The sequence below is a fragment of the Eurosta solidaginis genome, chromosome 4, assembly GCF_040869045.1.
Source record: "Eurosta solidaginis isolate ZX-2024a chromosome 4, ASM4086904v1, whole genome shotgun sequence".
In the NCBI taxonomy this organism is placed as follows: domain Eukaryota; kingdom Metazoa; phylum Arthropoda; class Insecta; order Diptera; family Tephritidae; genus Eurosta; species Eurosta solidaginis.
In genome coordinates, this window is record NC_090322.1 from 225,339,258 (window position 1) to 225,362,777 (window position 23,520).

Genomic DNA, 23,520 nt, shown 5'->3' on the forward strand with positions numbered 1-23,520 from the left:
CGGGGAATGTTCTTATAACTATAACAACAACTGTCAAGTCATGATTATGATCGATGTTTACTAAAGTGGCCAAGAAGGGGAAATAAGCTTTATTAATGGTATTAATTTCGACGTTTAAACAAACAACAAAAACATAGTTAAGGATTCCAGTTATATTACACTAGAAAAGAAACATGATCGCTTCTATTACCAAGACATAGAGGTCAGATTTGGTGACTTTTAAGGGCGTTCTAGAAATGGTAGTCATATCGTTCAAAGAATGGATCAAGTCCAATCAACTTAGCCCGACTCGAATCAGAGCCAACTGGAGTAACGGGTTTCGGAATATCTAGATTCACGAATATATTCTTGAGGGTGAAATTGATTACGTCGATAACGACAGCTGGCATATCATCAATATACTGAATATGCACAGTCTAGCCAAGATGCCCTCGCCTCTATTCAACGAATATTAAAGTTAAAGCTGTTATTTCTTTTGGGGTTCCTGTGGAAAATGAAAAAATGCGATTAGTAAACGATTACACAGCGCACATAGGAAGATTTAGAAGTTTTAGGCGGCCAAAAATATTTTATTGCCTATATCTTCTTAAAACTGTTTAATAAATGAAAAATTATAATAATTTGTGTAATTAATCGGTTATGTTAAAAAAATAGATATTACACTGTGTAACACTAAAAAAATTCTGCCCATTGAGGCTATTTTTCATGTTGTACAGCAAGAAGTGCAATAACTTAGTTCTGTCTTTATCTAGGGTAAATTTTTAATAGGTTTTATGAAAAATTATAATAATTTGTATAACTAGTCGGTTATATTAGAATAGATATTACACTGTGTAACACTGAAAAATACCTGCGCAGTTAGGCTATTTTTCATATTGTACAGCAACAAGGGTTATCAAACCCTCTATCTAACCACCTATCTGCAAGGTTCTGCAGCTAAATTTAAGGCAGTTGGCAAGCTAATTGTGCCAAGTACCATGCTAAAAACTAATTTTCACTTGGACGGACTTGGAAATATAACAAAACTGGTTTTGAACACACAAAAACAAAAAAAAAAAAAACACAAAAAAAAATTGTTTAACATCCTGAATAAAACAGGTTCTTTATCAATTTATAACTTTTAAAAATCACAAACGCCATTAATAATGTTAGTATTTACCTGAAATATCAGAATGCATCACAATTACTCAATTCAATTGTCTTAAACCTTAAAGTATTCACGTTAAAACATGCGATTTCACATAGGTTAAAAAAACATAACACGCGTTTTAGAAATAGCTAAATTCCGATTACTTGACAGCTAACGCAAGATATGCGATGGATGGGAAGGGGTAGAATTTTTGCTCCCCTGTCTATTCTTAAGCCGTGGGAGTGGTTTTTTTTTATAATTGTGGCAACTTTCAAAAATTCAATTATGCCCGCCTAAATGTCTAAAATCTACCTATGTGCAGCGTTTTGAATCCCTTTTAGCGAATAAAATTCTGAAACGGTCTAATTGCACACATTAATCTATAGCGCATATGCAGTATTAATGCTATTGCATTACTTTTTGCTTCATACCAATATTACACTCTAGACGTGCAGTCTGTCTGCACAACAAAAACACCTTAAAAGTTATTGTTATCTTCCCTTCCACATTTTTATTTTTTCAAGTGGTTGTGGTTTTTTTTTTTTTTGGTTCCTCAATTTTATTTCGGCTTTCTGGTCTTTTCTCATAGTTCAATTGGCACATTCCATTGAAATCCACAGGCGGTTGCGAAGTTGCACTCATCTGAAAAGCGTATTTCCTTCCTTAAGTGTAATTAATTAATTTTGTTCACTATTATCGTTGATTCATTTGCTTCTCCGTTTTGTTTCTGTACTCATTCCATTAGCTCATTAATGTCGTTGTAAACATTAAAAATGATAGCAGAATAAAAATAGTAGCTAAAAATATGATTGCAATGGATTCGAGCATAATTCCATACAATTCCAATTGTAATTTGCCAATCTGTCGATTAAAAACGCAAGCACCATAAGTAGATACTGCGAATTTGGTATTCTAGCTCTTAGTCTGTTCAGTTCACAATTTGCATTGGATATGCTCGCTTCGGATTTCATTGGGATCGGTCAATTTGCATATGTATAAGAAAAAGGATATGTGAGCGACTAAACTTGAATATAAAACTTTTAATTAAAGCTTATGTTCATATCAAAAAAACAATAAAAACAAATATGTCACACGGTGATCGAAAATCAAGCTTAGGTGCTGTTAAATTCATGGAATTGGTAATTCATACTTTGTATTATATGATGTGATGTGATGAGATGTGATGTGATGGTTATAGTGATGAAAGGACTATAATAATATACTCGACCGTCGAACATTTTAGAAACAAACGCGGTAATATTTTGTTGTACGAGCTGAAAAATATAGCTTTTGTAAACAAGTCAGAGTACCGAGTCTTGGTCTATAGAGGCTAAACTTAAATCTATAGAGACTAAACTTAAAACGGAGCTACGAAAGCCAAGGTAATAATCAGGCAACCTACGCCAGCGAGAAGGACAAGGGCGTTAAAAGTAAAAGTGAGACTAGTCAGTTTGAAATTTATGTAATCAATTTTAAGACAGGCCGACGCCGTGGTGTGGTGGTAGCGTGCTTCGCTTACCATGCCGCAGATTCTGGATTCAAGCCCCGGGCAAAACAACATCAACAATTTATGAACAAGTTTTTTCAATTAGGAAAAAGTTTTTCTAAACGAGGTACCGCTCGGCAGTTATTTGAGAAACACTTGGAGTGTATTTCTGACATGAAAAACTTTTCGATGAAAACTCATCTGCCTTGCCGATGGTATTCGGAGTCGACACAAAACATGTAGGTCCCGTCGCGCCAATTTGTAGGAAAAAGTAAAAGGAGTACGACGCGAATTGGAAGAGATGCTCAGCCTAAAATCTCTTCCGAGGATGTCGTAGATTGCATTTATTTGTTTTGGTTTTGAAACAAACTGAAAGAGGATATTTCGACATTATAATTATGGGAACACAGAGGTCGAGTTGAACAGTACCCGTAAGGGATTAAAGGATAATAAGAAAATGATCTGCCCGACTGTACTCATAGGGGTACAAAGAGGACCCGCCCTACAGTAGCCATTCAGGCATAAATGGGTACAATTTGTCTCTCGCTAGGACATGCTCAAACAAAAAGGATCACCCCAACTGATATAAAGAGATCAAAACAGGCTATGGTCACATATTCCTTTTGGGACTCATCCCGAAATCGTTATAGATCAATCGCGTCTTTTGTAGGGCACTTACTCGTTTTTTTTTCATATTTTCAAATGTGAAGCATACTTTTAGGGGCCACAATAAGTTTAGCAGACGAAAGGCTGTGTAAGCGATCTCAAGCTCAAAAGGTCGTTGGATAGCCACAACCGTTCAAACGGTGAAGCGCCAATTAAGTAAGTTAGTAAGGAAGGTTATCACTTAAACTGCTTTCAAACCTAAATTTGGATTATAATAACTATTTCTGAACTCCGCCGTAATTAGATTGATTAAACTGCTATGACCTATCAAACATCTCAATATTCTCATAGTCTCAGATAAGTTCTTGATACCAAACAATATAGGATATTAAATTTCAAGCACATTAAAAATGATACCCAAAGCCACAGTGGGTGAGTTGCGCTCCCGTGCGGTTATAGTTCTAAAGCTATGGAGCCATAACCTAGCAGAGGGAGCAGAGGGATGTGAACTTGTCAATCATAGGCAATTCAGTATGAAGCCGGCGCAGTATTGCTACCGCCCTTGACGCTAAATACATCTTTCATATGGGTTTACGGAAGAATATTCTGCCAAGAACTAAGTGTCAGCCTGGAACTTAGGCAGTCCGATAATTATCGGCTATTAAAGATGCAGTCACTTTAACTGTCATGAATTTCTTGATCTTGATATTTACTTGAATATTTAAGCGGCTTTAAAAGCGCTACGCTCTTTGGGAGAGAGGGCAGTTGTATACTGAACGTGACAGCCGATGGCCGAATTTTTTTTCTCCTGATGTATAGCAGGGCAGGTAAAGTGTCTCATACTTCTGAGTATTCGATATTTCGATATTAGTGGATATCTCGCTCCTGTCTATAAAAGGTTTATCCGAGTTATCGATCAGTAACAATTGACTATGGTGAGAAATTTTGTTGTTGCCCTATCCAATAAGTGCGTCCACTCACAAATTGTCATCAATATCTTCTAACGGGTGTCCGAGGAAACCCCTCCGAAACACTGTTAACACAGCAACAAAAACAACAGTATTCTATTCAACTATAGTTTCTTACATCGGGTAACAGATAAACTCGAAACAGAAATAGCCGATACATGAAATTTTTATACCAATATCGCAAGTAATGAAATTTACATAAATTGGCCTAATTAAGCACTATCAAATTAAAACCTATTGAGAGCGGGATCGACTCGTGGAGACGAGCTATATCATGATTTTTAAACTGGACAGAGAAGAGGGGTTTCTATGCCAACTTGACACAAGTTTTTACACCACATATGCTGATTACTCAGACCTACCGCCTATATCGGATTTTAGAAACATGGCCTCTCCACCTATTAAGGTAGGTGATCTAGAAATATTTGCTTAGTGAAGCAATACCAAATCGTGCAGCTGCTCGAATTTAGTTAGGAAACTTGACTAATAACACAAACTTGGTAATCATCATGTTGCAGAAATAAAAATATCCAAAAAGTGAAACTCGATGACTTTTGGTTATTCGGTCCAGAAAAATTGATATCCCCCAAATAGTTTAAATTGCTTTGAAGACATTTCTAGATTTCGCTGCCAGCGTTAAGATCAGGGACCCATTTAAATAGTTATATTCTTTCTTTGAGTCGAAAAAGTCCGGGTCGAGAAATTCTCCTAGGCAAAAGTTTATGGGATCCCGGGGATATCCATAGCATTTTCAGGACGAATCATATATCCTTGTTATTTTTCGAACTTTTTTTCGAAAAAATCCACAAATAAAAGTAAAATCTGGACTTTTCTTTTTTAAGGCTCTATAACTATAGAACGCCTCATCCAAATGAAAGGAATTTTTTACCAATAATTTCTTCTACGTGTCTATAATTGAAACAATATAGTCATTTGATAGTTTTTGTTAGTAATACAAGAGATTTCTCATCGAAAAACTAAAGTCAACTCCCATAATACTTCACTTTTTTCGATAATAAAATTGCACCTCTTTTTTCGCCATAAAGTTTGATCCAATTGATATATTGCCTTGAAATTTGACACGCCCACCGTGGTGTGATGGTAGCGTGCTCCGCCTATCACACCGTATGCCCTGGGTTCAACTCCCGGGCAAACAACATCAAAATTTTAGAAATAAGTTTTTTCAATTAGAAGAAAATTTTTCTAAGCGGGGTCGCCCCTCGGCAGTGTTTGGCAAGCGCTCCGGGTGTATTTCTGCCATGAAAAGCTCTCAGTGAAAACTCATCTGCCTTGCAGATGCCGTTCGGAGTCGGCATAAAACATGTAGGTCCCATCCGGCCAATTTGTAGGGAAAATCAAGAAGAGCACGAGCAAATTGGAAGAGAAGCTCGGCCTTAGATCTCTTCGGAGGTTATCGCGCCTTACATTTATTTATTTTTTTTTTTTACTTTCTCTTGAAACAAGAGGTATTCGATATGAAAAAATTTCGTCTGATTTGGATAAAAGTACAGATTTAACTTTTATTTTCCGACTTATAAAATAAAAGTTCAGATTTAATAATATTTCTTTCAAACTAACATATTAAAAGTCCGAAAATATTTTTTTTTTGAAAGAAAGCAGTTGTGTGTTGTATGGTATCGTTTCGTTTCGAAAAGGTTAAGATTAAAGGGACCATTACTGATACTAATCATAGACTTGACTTGACTTGACTTGGCGTAAACTTGGCAATTTAGCCACGATTATACTCCACTTAGCGCATACAATCTGGCATCATAATCAATAAATGTCACTTTGTATGACAAAATGTCAAAATGAAATGGAAAGAAACAAATGGCATCTCAAAATGTAAACGCCACTTAGAACTTACATAGAAAATCAAAATTCAACAGACTTCTAAGTCAAGTTAAGTGTTGCTAAGTTTTGAGTAATCAGTAACATGCAATGTTCATTTAACAGAACTGTAAGTGACAGTTCGCAAGTCAAGTCAAGTCTATGCTAAGTATCAGTAATGGGCCCTTAACAGCACCACACTAAGTTGGTATCTTTGAAGAGGGAACATTGGCATATTTAGGGTTTATCTGTGACGTGGAGTGTGCCACGAATTAAATTTGACTTGATTTATGACATGCAGTTTATTTAAGAACTAATTAGTGTTATGGTAAACTTCCTACTGACCAAATCTAATGCTAAGCTAAACTCTTTATAAAATGTGTAATTTTTTACTACTCACACTTCGGCAAATCCCACACATGGCACTCCCCTAGTTATAATTACATAATAGTGTAACATGATAATTTAGCATTTACAAAAAAAAAAGCACAAAATAACGTAGCTATGTACATACAATCAAACACACATATCCATAATTTAAATGTAAATGACCTATTTCTTTTTAGGGCTTTTCGGCTGCCTGTCTAGCATTGCATTATTATAGCTTCGACGACCGTGACATAGTCACCTCCTTTGTGGCAACTGGTACCTTTTCTGGATATATAATTATTGTTGTGGGCATTTTTGCAGGTGCGTACCTACTTATCAATACATGAGAGAATGACAAAAATAAAATTTCTTAAGTAAACGAAAACGAAATACACAAATTAACAAAATAAATTTTGCCAACAGGTGGCCTAATGCGCGCGCCCATTCACAGACGCATTGATATATTTTACAGTGTGTTAGGTTGTGGCCTCTTCATTGCTTCGGGTGTTTTCATTATCGAGGCTTGGGAATATTCATTTCGTACGCGAACACGCGATTTGGCACTCATTAAGGCATCATTGTCCATCGTTAATGGAGTTTTATTTGGCTTCGATGCGATTTTTACCTTTCGTGACAAATGATGGGGAAACACATAAACGAAGGGATGTGGAAGGTCTTGCGGACGAAGACGAGTATCCAGAACTGCCAGAATTTTATAGAGTTTTTTAAATCATAAATTTCATAATTTTTTTTTTATAATAAAAAGTTTAATATTTATTGTTCAATAAACATCCAATAAATGTACATATTTAGTTGTTTGTTTAAACGTCGTCTGAATTAATAATTCAATAACAACCAAAATTTTATTTTAGTGCCATTGATTGACTCTATAAATTTTTTATCGTTGTTCATTGGCTTTGTTTGGAAGTTATTTTTTGCTTTTTTATGCAAATCAGATGGGTTTTTGATTCAGTTTAGTAGAAAAAGATGGGCAAAAAACACAACGAGAATTTGATATTAAAGTTCGACTTAGATTATCTTAACTCAAGTGATTTTACCTGAAATTTCTAGGTGAGCCTAAGGTAGTGTGTATGGATTTCTTGTTCTTATTAAATATAACACAGACACACAGTAGTATGGAAAATTAAGCGTACACTTCTAAAAGAGAAATAAAAGAGCAGTAAAATAAATCAAATTAAAAGATTATTAAAACAAGTTATAAATGGGCGCCGTCGTGTGGTGGTAGCGTGCATAAAAAATTTAGAAACAAGTTTTTTTAATTAGAAACAAGTAAGGCCGGGACTGTCGTCGGCTGTACCGAAGACTTCATACCTTACATGAATGGGGCTGAACAATAATCGTATCACGTTCGTAATCTCCAAATAATCGTATGTGTAAGATAAGAAATATATAGTGAACAGATGTACATACCTAAGCGATTTTGAAGATAAATATAAAATACAAAATGGCAAAAAACCCCCTTATCTGAACTATCGGTTGTATGGGATATATATTATATATAACTCCGATCGAAATGATTTTTTCATGAAATCTTCTATGATATATTAGAATAAATATCACCAAGTTTAACGTTTTTATATTGGAAATTAAGGGAGAAATTGCCAAAAATCTTTCTATCTGAACGATCGGTTGTATGGGATATATACTATATATAGCTCCGATCAAAGTTATTTTTTCAAAAAATCTTCTCTGACATATTAAAATATATATCACTGAGTTTCACGTTTCTACTTTCTAAATTAAGGGAGAAATGGCCATAAATATTTCTATCTGAACGATCGGTTGTATGGGATATAACTATATATAGCTCCGATCAAAGTGATTTTTTCAGGATATCTTCTATGTTATATTAGAATATATATCACCGAGTTTCACTTTTATACTTTTCACACTTTTTTTTAATAAAACCGTCTTATCTGAACGATCGGTTGTATGGGAGATATATGTTATAGTGGTCCGATCCTACCGGATCCGACAAATGTCTAATATAATACAAAATGACATCCTTGTGCCAAATTTCATTGAGATATCTCAAAATTTGAGGGCCTAGTTTGCGTTCAAACAGCGAGACGGACGGACAGACGGACATGGCTATATCAACTCAGTTCGTCGCCTTGATCAATTCCGTATACGTAATGGTGCGTCTATCTTCTATATTTCTCAACGTTACAAACATCGAACCAAAGTTAATATACCATTTCATGTTCATGAAAGTTATAAAAAGTGTTACTTAGCGGGGTCGCCCCTCGGCAGTGATTTGGGAAACACTCTGAGTGTATTTCTGCCATGAAAAGCTTCTCAGTGAAAACTCATCCGCCTTGTAGATGTCCATTCGGAATCGAATTTAAACAAAATTTTGTTTTTATTATTTATAAACAGAGCTGATCAACCCCTATACACCTATAGCACTTTTGTTTTTGTTTTGTCCTGAATAATAGGCGCAGATACAAATTCACACTTTGAATATAAAAAAAATGTTCATAGTACTCCAAATTCAAATTTACACTAACAAATTGACAACAAACAGTTTTTATTGTAGCACTGAAACAAATTTTTATTCAAATGTATTCATTAAGGGGATATCAAAATTCTTTGAACATTTAAAATACATTTTTTTTTTATTTAAAAAACTTTCACTTTACATATGATATTGTATACGGGGTATTCCATCCCATTTCGACCAATTTTGAACCCGACCCCTTTAGAATTGGCTGAAAGTTTTTCTTCTTTTTCTAGCTTACGAAAGACGTTTTTCAGAATTTTTTCAAATTTTTTCATCCAACTCAAAAAAAGTTATGAATTTTTAAAAAACACCATTTTTGTTTTCAAAATGCTATAACTTTTTCAAAAATTGGTCGTTTGGGATCTTTTTTTTTTAAATTTGTTTTTAAATGTACTTTTCGGAAAAAATACAAAAAAAAATTTAAATTTTTTTTTTTAATTTTTCAGTTTTTCGAGTTTTTTCGAATTTCGCCATTTTTTTTTCTCATAAAAAACTTCAATCAATTCTGCAATCATCCCCACTAATCCCGGAGTGGGCAGATTTTTTTATATATTTTTTATTTAATTGAAAAAAAAATTTTAAAAAATAAAAATTTTTGTTTATCAATTTTATTTATATAACAAAAAAATGTAAGAAAATGATTTTTAAGTATTCTTTTCTTTATATATTATGGTTACGATTAAAATAACCAGGATTAATGCTGTACAGCGAAATCGAGTTATTTTAATCGTAGATTAACGGGGATGAAAAAATTTGAAAAAATTCTGAAAAACGTCTTTCGTAAGCTAGAAAAAGAAGAAAAACTTCAGCCATTTCTAAAGGGGTCGGGTTCAAAATTGGTCGAAATGGGATGGAATACCCCATATGTATTGTGATTTGCATTTCAATATATAAATGTTTGAACAGTCCTGTTTATAAAGCTATATTTCTATATATGAACCAAAAAGATAATTTGTTATAAAAAAAGAGATACATACATGCATAGGGCTAATCATTGAATGTTCGATATTATATTAAAATCCCGAATGTCGCGCATAAAGGGAAATTAAACATTTTTACAATTTAAGGCCCGATTTTTCAGTACAAGTTCAACTCAGTTTGTCAGTTAAACTGTGCTCAAACTTATTCTGCAGTTTTTCAGTCCACTTTAATTTAAGTTTAAGCTGAGCTTAGCGGCAGATCTTGCAGGGTTAAACTCTAGTTAACTAATCAGATATTTGCGTTCGTTTGAAATGGCGGCGAGTATACCCAACAAGCATATGGGTTTGAGTGCCATTCGAGCTTATGTTCATAACTAGCATAATTTTAAAATCTCAAGAGTTGTTTCGAAACAGTGGCTCAACTTGAGAATAATAGCGTTCTCAGCAAAAAATAAAATTTTTTATAAAGAAAAATGCTGTTTAAGTTGTAAAGAAAAATAGTTCCCAACTTGCATTCGAGTGTGGTTCTTTAATTGGGCTCAAATGTAACATTCCAATACTAGATTATTTTCAGAACAATAAAATAAACCATGTATAATTTATTTTAAGTTGATAATACTTTATTGCTGCTGGCAACCAGGTGTTTAGTTCTCACAATCGTGAGAGGTTGGCTTTGGTTGTACCAAGCTTTTTTTTAACGAGAGTTTAAACGAACTTAATTTAAGCTTAGCTTAACCAAATACTAAAAAACTGGCTCTAAGAGGCATAAATGTGGTAAATTGTACTGACTTTCCAAAATTTGTTTACTTTACAACTCAATTTTCGAACGTACACACATATATACATTTTCATATACATATGTATATGTTTCTGGCAAGAGGGCGATTATATGATTGGAATATAGTACAGTAGAGCGCATCACGACGTATGGACGAAAAGAAGTCGATGTAATGTTCCAGTGAAAACAGCGAAAGTAGCTTCTTTGATACAAGGATTATATCTAGATTTTTTGCGTGTAACGCATTTTCCAAAATTCGTTCTATTTGGAATACGAAATAGCATTCCCCTTGTAAATTTTTTTATATTCTAAATACTTGCTTGATTCATAAGTTTCTATGATTATTTAAAGAATTATCTAAGACCATACATATTTACACATGCACTTCTTTACAATAAATCTACAAAAGTTAATCTTCACGTTTAGGTATGTCCTGTGTCTAGTTCCTACTAGATTAATAAATGCCAAATTTGTGGGTCGGCCATCTTATTTATGTTTTATTTTGATAACTTTGATTTTTATTTCATTTAGTTTTAATTTGCTTTTGTTTGGAGACTGTTTTCAAATATTAGGAGCCACCTGCAGAACGGCAAGTTATGTTTTAGCTCAGAGTTAGTTTCAAAAATTTGTCAAAAATTTATGAGTTTAGCCCCTCATGTCATATTAACTCCGAGTTCAAAAATTAATTTGCCGTTCTGCAAGTGGGCCTAATATTATGTTCAAAGAGAAAAATAAATTGAGGCAATTTCGACTTATATTGAGTGGTGTTCATACAACTCAATTTAGATTACACAACAGTAATTTGATAGCTGGTTGGCTCAGCAACAACATACCTTTGTTCAGAATATCAAAATGTGCGTGTTGGTGTTAGGAGAATGGAATGGAATGGAATGAATACATAAAACTTTGAAATTTTTGTGTGTTTTAAGGAAATGTGTTCAATGTTTTGGTTTCATTTTGAGTTTGCCATTTTCTTTTGACAATCCCTACTCCAGTGAAATGAAAAAAATAAAATCACCTGATGAGATGAGCCAACCATATAGTTGAGCCATGCATAACTGACGTTTAAATCTACTCAATAAAAAAATTGTAAAAGGTTGCAGTTGCAGTTTGAAACAATTTATTAAGCAAGTTTTTTAAATTGGCAATTTATTATTACAATTTATTATATGATAAATTGCCCAAATGGTATAAATTGCCAATTTGGTGTGTGTTTGTATATAGTATAAGGCCCACACATTTTTTAAGTAACTCTGAGATAAAAAAAAATAAGCCAAAGTTAGTGGTGATGTGGAGCAATGCTCATAAGATTTGTAGTGCAACTTTCAATCGATGTACTAATTTCTTCAAATTCACATTCAAAACGCTAATGTCCTGGATTTTCAGAAATTTCTACTGATAGGTACACTGATACACTCCTAACAAAAGTTAACACTGGTAATACAACCTTAAAGCATGGGTGGTATACGACTCCGATTCACTGTAGTTACCAAAATATATCTGTTGTTTGTATGTATGCATGCGTAAGTATCTATGTATAACAAATCCAAACTCTAATACCATGGCGTCATCTTGTATAACTTTTACCCTTCCCAAAGCTATTTTCTTCTAAAACGCAATACGTGGTATGTACGTGTATGTGTGATTTCAAGCTTTTAAACAATTTACATAAACACCATGCGCAATAAAATGTTGCACAACATTTGATAGCAGAACATGTAGCTTCACCATTTTACTAAATATCCCAGGGATGCACCTTAACGTTAAGCTAATCGTTTATCAAAAAATTTCCACCGTTTCCGTTGAAACACTTCGAAATATTATCGATAAAGAAATTATCAAGATAAATTGTATCTCGTTTTTAACCGAAACGAAAAGCTTTCGTTAACGTTAAAAACGTTAACGAAAACGTGATACTTTATGTTTGAATTGTGCTGGCAATGCTATAGCCATGGTGAAGCCGTAAGGTGGCAACAACGAGCGCACATACACACACAAACTCTATGTAATTTGTTTGTGTAATTCGTTGGTGGTAATGTCAAAAATACTCTGAGAAATGTTCGTACTGTCAAAATTCATGAGAAAAGTTGCAATCAGCTTGGCTAATGCTTTCACCTTTAATGACTCCGCCATCAATCAGCTTTGCCAGCATAGTTTGAAATTAATAATCAACATAAACGATTTGATTTCGTTTTGATATGGCAGAAAACGAAACGAAATCATTTCGTTAATTTGACGATCTTAACGTTAATAAACGAAACGAAATGACTTCGTTTCGTTTATTAACGTTGATTATCGTAACGAAATGATATCGTTTCGTTGGTTAAGCATGCCTGAAATATCCCTTGCTAGAAGGATTAGAATATGGGTATCTTTTTGTTTTAAATAGTGGTGGAGCCTGTATAGCTGGTTACCATATATATAGACAGTTTCTAATAGATTATCTCCGCATGCTTCTGTGCTTTGTTTGGACGGAAATGGGTATCAAATGAAAGGTGTTAGCAAGTCTTTTTAAAAGGGTGTGGGCTTTAGTTCTATAGGTGGTCGCCTTTTCGAGATATCGCCATAAAGGTGGACCAGGGGTGACTCTAGAATGCGTTTGTACAATATGGGTATCAAACGAAAGGTGCTGATGAGCATTTCAAAAGGGCGTGGGGCTTAGTTCTATAGGTGGACGCCTTTTCGAGATATCGCCATAAACGTGGATCAGGGGTGACTCTAGACTTTGCTTGTACGATATGGGTATCAAATGAAAGGTGTTAGTGAGTCTTTTTAAAAGGGTGTGGGCTTTAGTTCTATAGGTGGACGCCTTTTCGAGATATCGCCATAAAGGTGGACCAGGGGTGACTCTAGAATTTGTTTGTACGATATGGGTATCAAATGAAAGGTGTTAATGAGTATTTTAAAAGGGCGTGGGCTTTAGTTCTATAGGTGGACGCCTTTTCCAGATATCGACATAAAGGTGGACCAGGGGTGACTCTAGAATATGTTTATACGATATGGGTATCAAATGAAAGGTGTTAATGAGTATTTTAAAAGGGAGTGGGCCTTAGTACTATTGGTGGATGCCTTTTCGAGATATCGCCATAAAGGTGGGCCAGGGGTGACTCTAGAATTTTTTTGTACGATATGGGTATCAAATGAAAGGTGTTAATAAGTATTTTAAAAAGGCGTGGGCCTTAGTTCTATAGGTGGACGCCTTTTCGAGATATCCACATGAAGGTGGACCAGGGGTGACTCTAGAATTTGTTTGTACGATATGGGTATCAAACGAAAGGTGTTAATGAGTATTTTAAAAAGGAGTGGGCCTTAGTTATATATGTGGACGCCTTTTCGATATATCGCCATAAACGTGGACCAGGGGTGACTCTAGAATGTGTTTGTACGATATGGGTATCAAATTAAAGGTATTAATGAGGGTTTTAAAAGGGAGTGGCCCTTAGTTGTATATGTGAAGGCGTTTTCGAGATATCTACCAAAATGTGGACCAAGGTGATCCAGAACATCATCTGTCGGGTACCGCTAATTTACTTATATATGTAATACCACGTACAGTATTCCTTCCAAGATTCCAAGGGCTTTTGATTTCGCCCTGCAAAACTTTGTCATTTTCTTCTACTTAATATGGTAGGTGTCACACCCATTTTACCAAGTTTTTTTCTAAAGTTATATTTTGCGTCAATAGACCAATACAATTACCATGTTTCATTCCTTTATTCGTATTTGGTATATAATTATGGCATTTTTTTCATTTTTCGTAATTTTCGATATCGAAAAAGTGGGCGTGGTCATAGTCGGATTTTGGCCATTTTTTACACCAATACAAAGTGAGTTCAGATAAGTACGTGAACTGAGTTTAGTAAAGAAATATCGATTTTTGCTCAAGTTATCGTGTTAACGGCCGAGCGGAAGGTCGACTGTGTATAAAAACTGGGCGTGGCTTCAACCGATTTCGGCCATTTTCACAGAAAACAGTTATCGTCCCAGAAGCTAAGCCTCTACCAAATTTCACAAGGAATGGTTAATTTTTGTTCGACTTATGGCATTAAAAGCATCCTAGACAAATTAAATGAAAAAGAGCGGAGCCACGCCCATTTTGAAATTTTCTTTTATTTTTGTATTTTGTTGCACCATATCATTACTGGAGTTGAATGTTGGAATAATTTACTTATATGCTGTAAAGATATTAACTTTTCTTTTAAAATTTGATTTTAAAAAGTGGGCGTGGTCGTTCTTCGATTTTGCTAATTTTTATTAAGCAGACATAAAGTAATAAGAGTAACGTTCCTGCCAAATTTCATCATGATATCTTCAACAACTGCCAAATTACAGCTTGCAAAACTTCTAAATTACCTTTATTTAAAAGTGGGCGGTGCCACGCCCATTGTCCAAAATTTTACTAGTTTTCTATTCTGTGTCATAAGCTCAACTCACCTACCAAGTTTCATCGCTTAATGCGTATTTGATAATGAATTATCGCACTTTTTCGATTTTTCGAAATTTTCGATATCGAAAAAGTGGGCGTGGTTATTTTCCGATATCGTTCATTTTAAATAGCGATCTGAGATGAGTGCCCAGGAACCTACATACCAAATTTCATCAAGATACCTCAAAATTTACTCAAGTTATTGTGTTAACGGACAGACGGACGGACGGACGGACATGGCTCAATCGAATTTTTTTTCGATACTGATGATTTTGATATATGGAAGTCTATATCTATCTCGATTCCTTTATACCTGTACAACCAACCGTTATGCAATCAAAGTTAATATACTCTGTGAGCTCTGCTCAACTGGGTATAAAAACAAAAACAAATGAATCATATCGTCGTTGTAATAAATGACTTACTTAAAGCTACCGCTCGAGGCACCAGCAACATGTTGCCAAAAAAAAGCTATCAGAAGCTCTGAAAGCAGTGAGACTGTACCAACAAACCAGCCCGAATGTACGAGTTCCTCCATTGAAAAAAGCAAATATTGAAATACACAAAATAAAGAATCAGTACGCTTTGAACGCTAGCGACGTCAGCAACAAAAACAGTGTGTAAAAGAGAAATTAAATAAATTCAAACCAATAGCAACAGCAATTGTGAAAACAAGGTTTCTTAATTCTGAAAAATAAAAGAATCAACATATTAATTTAAATCCATCCACACTATACTAAAACAAAATAAAAATGGAATTCAACAATCGTTTATTGCTGAAAATTATTGAGCTGGTAAATTCAAAACATATTTCTTATACCAATTAACAAATCAATTCCCCGGTTCAATAATGACGCAAATGTCAATTTTAAAGTTTCGAAATAACGCGCACAAAAGCTTTAAAGAGTACTAATCTTTGCTGTGTATAAATTTTATAATTGTATTACAAATAGTTTCCGCACTAAACCACTTGCGTCGTTATTGCATTCGCACATTTTTCTAGTTGATGCAAATATTGAAACTTGCTTCACCAAAACTTAATATTTTACAATTGCGTCATTATTGAACCGGGGAAGCGAAATGCAAAACATAAACAAAATGCTAAAAGAAGTGCAAATATGCAATATGTTTTTCCAAAGTAAAAGTGTAAACAGTTGTTTTGTGGAATTAAGATTTTAAATAAAAATTTCATAATGAATTGTCATACAAAATCAAAGAGTTTTTATTTATTAATACAAAAGTTATAATAATTTAAAAACAACAAAAATTATTTACCCAAATTGTGGTCGAAAATAATATCTTATTATTTACCGCCTATGCAAAAAAAGTAAACGTTTGCTTAGGAAAATTTTCTAGATAAATATTAAAGGTTAAGCTAATAGGTATGCCAAGTTAGTGATAGAACTCCGAAAAAAGTATCGATACCGGTATTCATGTAAAATACTCGGATCAAAGTATCGATGCTAGTACTCATACTCAGTAAAAAGTATCGAGTATACTCGATCCAAGTTAGTACTTCGGAAGTTTTATTAAAAGTGAAAAAACTTTTTTTAAATGAGATTTTGATTTGAATTTAGTAGAAAACAAGTAAGGAAGTTAAAGTTTGGACGTAACCGAACACTATATACCTAATTATGTGCGCTTACACATATTTTAAGGAAATGTCACGAATGTTAAATGATTTAAAACATTTTTGATTGACTTATGGCATTTAAAAATAAGAAAAAAGTTTTTCTAAACGGGGTCGACCCTCGGAAGTGGTTTGGCAAGCACGCCGAATATATTTCTCGCATGAAAGCTTCAAAGTGAAAATTGATCTGCCTTGCGGATGCCGTCAGGAACCGTTATGAAATATGCAGGGCTTGTCCTTCCAATTTGTAAGGAAAAAAAAATAACACGACGCAAATTATAAAAGAAGCTCGGTCTAGATCTCCTCGAAGAAGTAAATCGCGTCAAGTATTTTTTCATGGCACTAAACGATTTTTGGAAAAATTAAATAAATAGAAGAGCTTATAACGATTTTCCTTTTCGTTTAACTTTTGTACTTTGTACCAACATATCTATACTGGAGTATTGTTACGTACCATATACATATATATATTGGAAATTTCTTTAAGATTAAACCTGCAAGCCCCTTGTTTCAAAAGTAGGTGTGGTCCTTATCTGCTTTTAATCGGATCTGTATATAATACCAAGGCTCACATTTCCGTTAAATTGCAAAAAGGTATCAATAGATTTTAATTTACGGCTTGGAAAAGTTTTAAATTTTCTTCTGCTTAACTCTCCGATAGATTGTGGCGTCTGGCCAGACGAGAAGGCATTTCAAAATTTATCAATAAAAATTCAAACTTATTTCTGGGTAGTCACAGTGTGCGACTAGTTTCTTCAATAACTCCCCGCCTTATAGTGCTTTTCTATCAGACAAGTTGCTCACTTTCCGAAAATTGACATACTGGATATCTGCTATAGCTCAGGTGTTCCAAATACATAATAAATAATATAGTATAACACATACTTCTCAATTTTTGACTTGATTTACAGAACGGGAATGAAAGAGGTAATAAGTGTGTAGTAGGGAAATAATGTTTTAATAACATGTATTAATCATTATAAAATATTGCATTCAAAAATATTTCGATATCTGGTACTAGTTACTGGGTGAAGTTGTAAAAATTTTAAATTTTTTAAACAGTTTTGAATTTGCTTTATATAATACCCTTTTCTCAAATTGTGCATCTGTCATCCGGATCAAATAAAAAATAAAAGTATCTTTGATTCTGCTAAAGAATCAAATAACAAATAAATAGTATTTTTTATTTGGATGCCCAATCAAATAAAAAATTAAAAATATCTTTGATTTGAAAAAATTTCAAATAACAAATATATTTTATTTTTGGATTCGTGATTCATTCAAATAAAAATCACGCAACCCTGCCATAAAGCTATCTAGCTCGAACTCAAGTCCGTTTATATTTCTAAAATCTAACAAACTGTAGACCAGCTTTTTGCGGCGACAGATTTACCCTAAACCTGGGTGAGTTTGAGACACACTTCCAAAGCGGAAGATTAAAGGCTTGAATAATTGGAAAGTTAGTGGCAGTTATAGTACCAATAACTTAACCCAAAAGCTAATTACCTACAATGCTACTTAAACAAATGGAATATTAAATAAGCAACAAACAGTAACTTCCCAATACCAAAGAAAAAACAAAAACAAATGAATCATATCGTCGTATGTATGAAATGACTTACTTAAAGCTATCGCTCGAGGCACCAGCAACATGTTGCCAAAAAAAGCTATCAGAAGCTCTGAAAGCAGTGAGGCTGTACCAACAAACCAGCCCGAATGTACGAGTTCCTCCATTGAAAAAAGCAAATATTGAAATACACAAAATGAAGAATCAGTACGCTTTGAACGCTCGCGACGTCAGCAACAAAATCAGTGTGTAAAAGAGAAATTAAATAAATTCAAACCAATAGCAACAGCAATTCTGAAAACAAGTGTTCTTAATTTTGAAAAATAAAAGAATCAACATATTAATTTAAATCCATTCACACTATACTAAAACAAAATAAAAATGGAATTCAACAATCGTTTATTGCTGAAAATTATTGAGCTGGTAAATTCAAAACATATTTCTTACATATACCAATTAACAAATCGCTTCCCCGGTTAAATAATGACGCAAATGTCAATTTTAAAGTTTCGAGATAACGCGCACAAAAGCTTTAAAGAGTACTAATCTTTGCTGTGCATAAATTTTATAATTGTATTACAAATAGTTTCCGCGCTAAACCACTTGCGTCGTTATTACATTCGCACATTTTTCTAGTTGATGCAAAAAACATAAACAAAATGCTAAAAGAAGTGCAAATATGCAATATGTTTTTCCAAAGTAAAAGTGTAAACAGTTGTTTTGTGGAATTAAGACTTTAAATAAAAATTTCATAATGAATTGTCATACAAAATCAAAAAGTTTTTATTTATTAATACAAAAGTTATAATAATTTAAAAACCACAAAAATTATTTACCCAAATTGTGGTCGAAAATAATATGTTATTATTTACCGCCTATGTACATATTTATACAAACAAATAACAGTATATATAGATGTTTCCGCAGAATTGTCAGCCAGAGCAAAAAAAGTAAACGTTTGCTTAGGAAAATTTTCTAGATTAATATTGAAGGTTAAGCTAATATGCAAAGTTAGTGATAGAACTTCGAAAAAAGAATCGATACCGGTATTCATATAAAATACTCGGATCAAAGTATCGATGCTAGTACTCATACTCAGTAAAAAGTATCGAGTATACTCGATCCAAGTTAGTACTTCGGAAGTTTTATTAAAAGTGAAAAAACTTTGTTTTTTTAAATGAGATTTTGATTTGAATTTAGTAGAAAACAAGTAAGGAAGTTAAAGTTTGGACGTAACCGAACACTATATACCTAATTATGTGCTCTTACACATATGTATTTTAAGGAAATGTCACGAACGTTAAATGATTTAAAACATTTTTGATTGACTTATGGCATTTAAAAATAAGAAAAAAGTTTTTCTAAACGGGGTCGACCCTCGGAAGTGGTTTGGCAAGCACGCCGAATATATTTCTCGCATAAAAGCTTCAAAGTGAAAATGTATCTGCCTTGCAGATGCCGTCAGGAACCGGTATGAAATATGAAGGGCTTGTCCTTTCAATTTGTAAGAAAAAAAAAAATAGCACGACGCAAATTATAAAAGAAGCTCGGTCTAGATCTCCTCGAAGAAGTAAATCGCGTCAAGTATTTTTTTCATGGCACTAAACGATTTTTGGAGAAATTAACTAAATAGAAGGGCTTTTAACGATTTTCCTTTTCGTTTAACTTCTGTATTTTGTACCAACATATCTATACTGGAGTATTGTTACGTACGAAATATACATATATATATTGGAAATTTCTTTAAGATTAAACCTGCAAGCCCCTTGTTTCAAAAGTAGGTGTGGTCCTTATCTGCTTTTAATCGGATCTGTATATAATACCAAGGACCACATTTACGTCAAATTGCAAACTGGTATCAATAGATTTTGATTTACGGCTTGGAAAAGTTTTAAATTTTCTTCTGCTTAACTCTCCGATAGATTGTGGCGTCTGGCCAGACGAGAAGGCATTCCAAAATTTATCAATAAAAATTCAAACTTATTTCTGGGTAGTCACAGTGTGCGACTAGTTCCTTCAAAATTTTAGTAAAAATTCAAATATTTGTGGATTTTGTTTTATCTTTTTTTTTTTGTACCAAATTTGATTATGCCACTTTTTAGCGCTGTCTGGCTAGACGAACATATTTTTAAGCCTATAAAACCTCATAGATTGAATTAATTTCAATATTTTTTCAATAAAAGTTCAAAGTTATCACAGTGTGCGACGAGTTTTCTTCAAAATTTAAATAAAAATTCAAATATTTGTGGATAAAGTTCAAATTGCAAAATTTCGTCTGGCCAGACGACAACGCTAAGATGTGTTGAATTTATTCACCGCTAATCGGAGGGTTGATGAGGCCGCACCACTCCCATTTTACAAAATTGTAATATACTTATATTTACTGCAAATCCTGTTATTTGCAACCTTCTACTAACGTTCGAATCACTAAACTGTTGAATAAATAACTCCACTATTCAATAATTCAAAATGGCCAAATTACTTCACAATTAACACTTATACTTCGCAACTGATAGCTTGCTTAAATCATACTGATTGTCGTGCCTCTACTGTTGCCGCCTTTCATACTGTCTGGTTTCCTCGTTCCATACTTCTAGGCGTTTCCAGAATTTACTCAGTTACTGCTATAAAATTATAACTACAGACGCACGTGTATAGCTTCTCATATGCGCGTGTGTATGTGAGTGACACTTCCACAGAGAATTGCCTACTTTTGGGAGCATCTCAGATAAGAAATATGCATGTGTTTGTGCGTCTCTTCCCCGCTGCGTGTACTTACATATGTGTAGACATAATGATTGATTCGTTTATGTAGATACAAGTGACTGTCTGTTTTATTGTGTTGTGACTTCATTTACTTAGCATCAGACTAGTGATGTGAGTATCACTTAGTGTCACTAATATTCGTCACAATATCTTTATGGTCCCATAATTGCAGTCAAGGTTGTACGGATGTCAAAAACTTGAACGTCCGAACGCTTTTTGAAATGTTTCTCTTATTTCTTTGTACATTTTTTTGAAACAGATTTTATCATATCTGAATGGGTGAAGTTGCAAAATTAATTTTGCAAGATTTAATACGATTTTCGGCATAACTTTGCACATTTTCAATAAATATTGAACATGAAATTTCGTATTTGTATTTAAAGCATTTACGTGGAAAAAAGTGGAACATTCGAACAGGTTCAGTTCGATTTTTGACCAACAAAAAATATAGCTGAAGAGATAAAAGTTATGCAATAAAAATCGTTTCTTCACCATTCCTACAACATTTTCATACAGCATAAATATTTCGGTAAATTCTAAGAAAATATTATCTTACCTCAAATATGAGTTATGTTTTCGGAACGTCGGAACAGCAACTTTATTTGTAAATGGATTGGTTAGAGGCCTACGAATGTTGTTTATAGCAAAAGAACATTTTATTTCCCAATGCCAATACGCATAAGTGTGCCAGGATGGAACGTCCGTAACTTTTGGAAATACCCATATATAAAATGTGTTAAATATCAAGCCGGCATTTATTAAAATTTTCATAAAAAAAATGTGTATGACTAAGAATGCTACGTATTTATGTATGTACAAAATATATAACTATATAAAATTAAAATTTAATTTCAATAGCAATTTATTGCATAAGATGTTTACACTGGCATACATTCTTCGAACTCATTGCCCAAAATTTGTTTAGATTAAAATCAAAAATTTGTATTAGGTTTTTTTCAATTTGCAAATCTTTATGTGAGTTCGGTATTTCAACATCAAGCATTCCTTAACAAGCGATTCGATTGAAAAAGATACATTGTATGTATAGCTGTATATATCGCACACCTAGATTAAACGGGATCTGAGTCAAACATCTGACATTTTGCTGCTATGCGTACTATCCATACCTACCGATCCCTATAATCTATTAGATATAACTTCCACTGCTCGTCCATTGACGGATTGGTAAAAACTAATGGGAAGTTAACCAGTTTCTTGCCTTTTTTGAACATTGTGATTGAAACGGTATTTTCGAAATAGTATTTTTTGACGGATCTTCATGCTTTTTTTTAAAGATTTGTCGAAGCTTTTGTTTTTTAAGTAACCTTTTCTATATCTCTGTTTACTAGTTTTTGCAAAATTTTTGCCAACGATTTCGAACTTGCGCCATTCGGAGTCGGTAAAAAATCCATACCCCGCCAATTTGAAGCATGAAAATAAAAATTAGAGCACATTAGAGCGCGGCCTAAATTTTGTGAAAATTTTTTTTTACAGTGTGGGAGTTTTATGTCAACTGAGTTTAGTAAAATACCCAATTTATCACATTTATTGACATCTCAAAGCGAGATATCGACTTTCATAGGGATCGAGCTAGTTATCTTCTTTTAGTTCCAAAATTACGCGAGGTTGCGACCGGCTTTGAGACTTGCTGTTCTGGACTCATTCTCCTGAAACTGAATGTAAAATCTAAACCTGCTAAGAACGATGTGAAGCATGAACGAAACACCATTTTGGGCTTGCAAATTCTCTTTCATATCGTAACCTAAATAAAAAAGAGTACACAACAAAAAAAAATTATATCGATATATTTAAGAATTCATGATCTTAACACCGGCTTATAAAACTGAATTTTCAAATGTTATGTTTTCTAGGAGAAACTGAAAAGAAAGAAACATTTACTGGCATATTGCGATGGTACTATTTCGAAAACCGCCGCGTAATCATCATCAGGCAATTTCGTAATGTTATCAAAGGTTTCACCGAGATTCGAATCACACGGCGAAACTGCAGTTGTCTTAACCACTAGGCTATCCTGCTTGTATTTGTTTTCTTGCTTATTTCAGTTTACCTCATTTCTACACTAACAACACAATTTCGAAATGGTACCATCGCAATATGCCAGTAAATGTTTCTTTCTCTTCAGTTTCTATAAGAAAACATAATAATTGAATATTCAATTATTATAAGCCGGTGTTAAACTCTTGAATTTTTAAATAATAAGTATAAATTGAACATATCATTAAACAAACAAACATAAATTATATCGATATAAAAAATACGTTTTTTGTCCTTGATAATCAGCTACAAATAAAAGCCTATCGCTAATCTTATTTTTGTGAAAATTTGGTTATTTTTGAGTTATACAGAATCATTCAACCCAAAACTAGTCTGATTTTGAATTTTGACCCTTTCTTATTTAGGATGCGATATATTCACCGCCACTCTCTTATTTTTTAAAAATCGTATTACAGTCGACACATCAGTTTGAAAGCAGAGGACGGTGGACCCATTGTGAATGATG

At 33.5% G+C, this 23,520-nt stretch overlaps 2 protein-coding genes across 3 annotated transcripts in view; both read left to right on the forward strand.

The window, feature by feature from the left end:
- Positions 1-2,079: 2,079 nt before the first annotated feature.
- Positions 2,080-7,214, forward strand: LOC137251030 (uncharacterized). Its single transcript, XM_067784890.1, has 3 exons — positions 2,080-2,268; positions 6,586-6,709; positions 6,812-7,214. Exons 1-3 carry the CDS (start codon positions 2,215-2,217, stop codon positions 7,027-7,029), a joined length of 396 nt encoding a protein of 131 aa, XP_067640991.1. The 5' UTR covers positions 2,080-2,214; the 3' UTR covers positions 7,030-7,214.
- Positions 7,215-15,605: 8,391 nt separating this feature from the next.
- The window catches only part of LOC137251031 (uncharacterized), a 44,813-nt gene continuing 36,898 nt past the window's right edge, over positions 15,606-23,520 (forward strand). The window contains exon 1 of one of the 2 annotated variants that reach the window (XM_067784892.1): positions 15,606-15,830. In XM_067784892.1, the coding sequence (XP_067640993.1) occupies positions 15,789-15,830 (42 nt within the window). In that variant the 5' untranslated portion in view covers positions 15,606-15,788. Of the gene's footprint in view, positions 15,831-18,426; positions 18,657-23,520 lie in introns of those variants that run through there. The other variant, XM_067784891.1, reaches the window with a different exon arrangement.